This window comes from Notothenia coriiceps, unplaced genomic scaffold (genome assembly GCF_000735185.1).
Source record: "Notothenia coriiceps isolate Sejong01 unplaced genomic scaffold, NC01 NC01_scaffold00037501, whole genome shotgun sequence".
Taxonomy (NCBI): Eukaryota; Metazoa; Chordata; class Actinopteri; order Perciformes; family Nototheniidae; genus Notothenia; species Notothenia coriiceps.
The window spans coordinates 1,845-6,263 of NW_011370202.1; the positions used below are offsets into that span (position 1 = coordinate 1,845).

The following is a 4,419-nucleotide window of genomic DNA, read 5'->3' on the forward strand; positions in this document are numbered from 1 at the left end:
GACAGAAATCCTTTATCCGTGCAACAGTGGGGAAATGTATATTGTAACAGATGGACAGATAAAAGGCAAAATAATGATAGCCTATTTAATAAAGAGGCAAACACGCATAAAGTCAATCAGCTGTTAAAACTATGGATGTGAATCTAACGAGTCGATTGAGTACATCGTTCTGATTTAAGGATCTACTCTAGTCTACTCAGTGTTAATAAGGGGGTTTGGTAAATTAAGGCTAAAAAGCAGACTAAGAAATATTTTTAAAAAAAAAATATTAGTTTTTTGGCGAATTTGAGAAGGTAGAATTCTCGATATTTTGATAAAGCAATTGTTTTCTTCATCCCTATTGATCTAGAAGTTCAGGAAGAGGCAGTGAGGGTGATTTAAAATATCCATAGCTGCATTCGGAACACATTACATCTCATTAAAGGTGGGGTAGGTAATTCACTTCAGAAACACGTGTTATATTCCATGGAATGCTCTTAACTTCCCGATAGCAATGAATACATGAACTGCTTTGAGAATAAATACATTACAAAAAATGTCATCTGTGGAAGCCGTGGCGCTGTAAAAAGCACGACCAATCATCTGAGCCGGCCGGCCTAAAATAACCTGGATGTCTACCTGCCTGTCAGCCCTTCCATCTGGCACAAACCTATCCCCTGTGTGCCTTCGTGTGTGTTGGAGGAGGGGCTCTGTAAGGAAGTCTGAAGGAAGGGGCAGATTTTTTCCGGTTGTGTATTTTCAAATTCTAGCGCACTCGAGCTGGTTTCTCCATTCTTACCTACCCTACCTTTAAGCTGACACTCATCTAACAATAAAGGCACTAAACTGTGAAATCAACTCAGAAGGAAAGCCCAGAACCTGCAGCTACATTAGCTTCTAATAAGCCATAGCATTATAAGTGCATATCTCGCTGTCTGTTCCCGCCCTCACTGTATCCACCTCTCCTTCCTCCTCCTGCAGGGCTTCCTCAGACCAAACTGGGGAACTATCTGGAGACCCGAGTGAATGATTACATCAGGAAGCAGAACCTCCCCGAGTCCGGAGACGTCACCATCCGCGTGGTCCACGTGTCGGACAAAGTGACGGAGGTCAAGGCGGGCATGAAGTCCAGGTAGGAGCTCGCTTTTCACTGCTGGGTCGAAAATGGATCTTTGATTGGTCCATATGCGTCAATCATATTTTAAATGACAGCTTGTTGATAGACTTTCATATTGTCAGGATACTCAAACCTTAATTTAACAGACACATAGAAACACACGCTGAGACGACTTCCCGTTCCTAAAGCTTGGTTTTTGTGTTCTTAAATGTCCTGAATTGTTGCTGATGTGAAAGCTGGTCCAAGTTGGAAATAAACAACTAAGTGTTCATTTTAAACTTTTGTATATAATGTAGTTCAGAAGTAAATCATTGCATCAAAAGAGTGGCACCTCAGTGGCTTAAAGCTTGGTCTTAGCCTCTACAGTATATAGATATATGTGTAACAACAAGCTTTAATATCTATTGAAACATTTTAAAAAACAGATCTGTAGCTGTGTTTGAATTCTTGCAAAAATATCATGAATATGGGCTTCTCCAAGTTAGTTTCCCGTGGGTTCTGACCAGCAGGGGGCGCTAGATGCTGGACCGGTTTCCATGCAGCACTAACTCCATGCCAATGCAGAAACACATGCTTAAGGATGTTGTTACCAGGCAACAGCTGGTTGGCCATGGTACACAGCAGAGTGGATATTAGGCTGTAGCAAGAATTGAATTACTTTATTTGTCCTGTGGTGAAATTTGGCTTTATGACAGTTTATTCATTTTAGAATGAAATAAATGGGTACATTTATATAATTATTTGAAGTTAGAGTCAAATGTAATTTTAAACACATGATAGTCAAATGTGCACTATCAAAATATTTATTCAAACTTAAAAAGTTGAAGTAAAATGTTCAATAAAAGATGAATAAATACAAATATTGATATAAAAGTTTAAAATTCTCTGGTAATAATGTTGTGAAAGCATCAATGCTCCATAAAATGTTACATACCGAGGTATTTGATCAAAGTATTGCGATAATTGATTTTGTTCCAGCTCTGCTTTCAACACTAAAGCTCCATAGAGAAGTCTAATTATGCCTCGAGCATTAAAAACATTTTAGATATGATCTATGTTTGCACACCTCCCCCTTATTTGAGATGTTTTGAACATGGCAAAGAGTTTCTGATTCCATGTCCTGTATTTTCCTCACCCTGGCTTTCTTCGCCCCTACCTCCAGGTTTGTGGACAGCGGGGAGATGTGCGCCTCCTTCCCCTACAGGATGAAAGCCCTGTTTGCATTCGAGGATATCGACGGAGCAGACGTGTGTTTTTTCGGGATGCACGTCCAGGAGTACGGCTCCGACTGCCCGCCTCCCAACCAGAGGAGAGTTTACATCTCCTATCTGGACAGCGTTCACTTCTTCCAGCCGCGACTCATCAGAACAAATGTATACCACGAGATCCTGCTGGGATACCTGGAGTACGTCCGGAGGATCGGGTAAGAGAACAAACTAATTTGACTTTGTGTTTCTTGCATGCATATGAAATAAAAAGGAGATAAATTAACTTTTTTCTAATGAATACTGTTTGGAAAATAGTGAATGTCCTCTTCCAATATCAGAGTACACTTGATAACAAAGGTATCCCAACTGCAGCTGTGTACATGACAGGATGTATGATCACCTACAAGAGCATCAGGACTGAGATTTTTAGAAAAAGTCAGAATTTAGAGATTTTGAAAGTCAGAATTTGGAGATTTTGAGTAAAAGTCAGAATTTGGAGATTTTTTTGTAAAAAGTCTGGATCTGAAGATTTTGAGTAAAACGTCTTGATTTGGAGATTTTGAGAGTAAGAATTTTGAGTAAAAAGTCAGGATTTGGAGTAAAAAGTCAGAATTTTGAGATTGAGTAAAAAAGTCAGGATTTGGAGTAAAAAGTCAGGATTTTGAGAAAAAGTCAGGACTTTGAGAAAAAAAGTCAGGATTTTGAGTAAAAAGTCAGAATGTTGAGATTTTTTAGTAAAAAGTCAGGATTTTGAGAAAAAGTCAGGATTTTGAGATTTTGAGAAAAAAGTCAGGATTTTGAGAAGAAAAACAACATTTTGAGAAAAAAGTCAGTATTGGGTTCATGACAGGATGTATGATTACTTAGAAGAACCGGTATTCCTCCATCTTGAGACTGTGTAACTCCCTCTCTTGGATATCAGCATGTGAAGGACACTGTTCAGGAACTAGTTGATGCTCTGTATGTGATGACTACTTCCATTCTGGAGAGGATCACAGATACATGGATCCTGAGATTGAAGCTCAAGCCGGTGGACCCCGCCACCAAAACTTTACGAGGAGGGCTAAAGACTCTCAGAGTTCCAAAAAGTTCATACCTACGTACGCGTGTATTAATACATTACAGAGGGTCTGATAACCGTTGCGTTGGTAAGTTTAGATACAATAGAAATATTATTCCGGCACCTCCCGTACACCCCGACCGTCACCAGATCACGCAACCACAACCCTAGTCCGGCCCAGTCGTTCCAAGTTTGGGGTTGATCGTTCAGTCCGTTAACAGCAACACAAGGACTCTGTGAAGTGAGTTTAACCCGGAGCGACACCCGCTAACCGGGTCGTCATCGACTCACCATTTACGCACCGAAACCTATTTCACAGATTGTTCATTGTACTGTTGTACATTCGTATCCGTTTCTTCGTGCTCTTGGAGATCGACTCGTACTTAGGCTGACGTCGTACACGTAATTAGAAGACTCCCTTCGTAGGGACGACTCTGAACGAACACCCGATTTATGACATGTAAATATCGAGAGTTTATGCAAGTGAATGTTATTTATTATGCGCTGTATTATTATTTTTTATATGTAAACTAAATACTATTACACGTAAAAGGCGCACGTGAGCTTTCCGCGAAATGAAACCGGACAAGGTAATGAAGAGGGAGAAGTACAGTTTTAGGTACAAGACAGAAAGTATCGTATCTATGTCTTCAGCGTTTGTTCAAGACTTCAGAACCGCGTACAGTATTTGTCTGCGACGAAATTCTGTATTTGCTCCTTCAGAAATTACTAACTTTGCAGATATACCTGTAGTCAGACATCTTAATGACTCCGAAAAGAGATAAGTTTAACTTGTAACTAGATTTCAAGTTTTACCTGGGCTTAAAGAAAGAGTCTTATACCAAATTTTACGAAACTTGAAAGACTTGTTACTTTCGACTCACAGAGTGGAAACACAAATGCCGCAGTCGGAGTCGAACAGGAGTTAGAAGATTGTGAGGACGCGGCAAGACCCAAACCTAGACGTGCAGCCGCCGTCCTTAAATAGTGCCACCTAGGTTAGCCAGCGCACAGTTTGGACTGTCTTCTTCTGTACCGTAAACAGTCTATTTACA

The 4,419-nt window shown here is 40.2% G+C and overlaps 1 protein-coding gene across 1 annotated transcript in view; it reads left to right on the forward strand.

The window, feature by feature from the left end:
* The window catches only part of LOC104967661 (histone acetyltransferase p300-like), a gene marked incomplete at its 5' end in the record, with an annotated part of 14,592 nt that overhangs the window by 1,685 nt on the left and 8,488 nt on the right, over window positions 1-4,419 (forward strand). Inside the window, 2 exons of the mRNA XM_010797169.1 lie at window positions 961-1,111; window positions 2,259-2,519. Of these exons, the coding sequence (XP_010795471.1) occupies window positions 961-1,111; window positions 2,259-2,519 (412 nt within the window). The remainder of the gene's footprint in view (window positions 1-960; window positions 1,112-2,258; window positions 2,520-4,419) is intronic.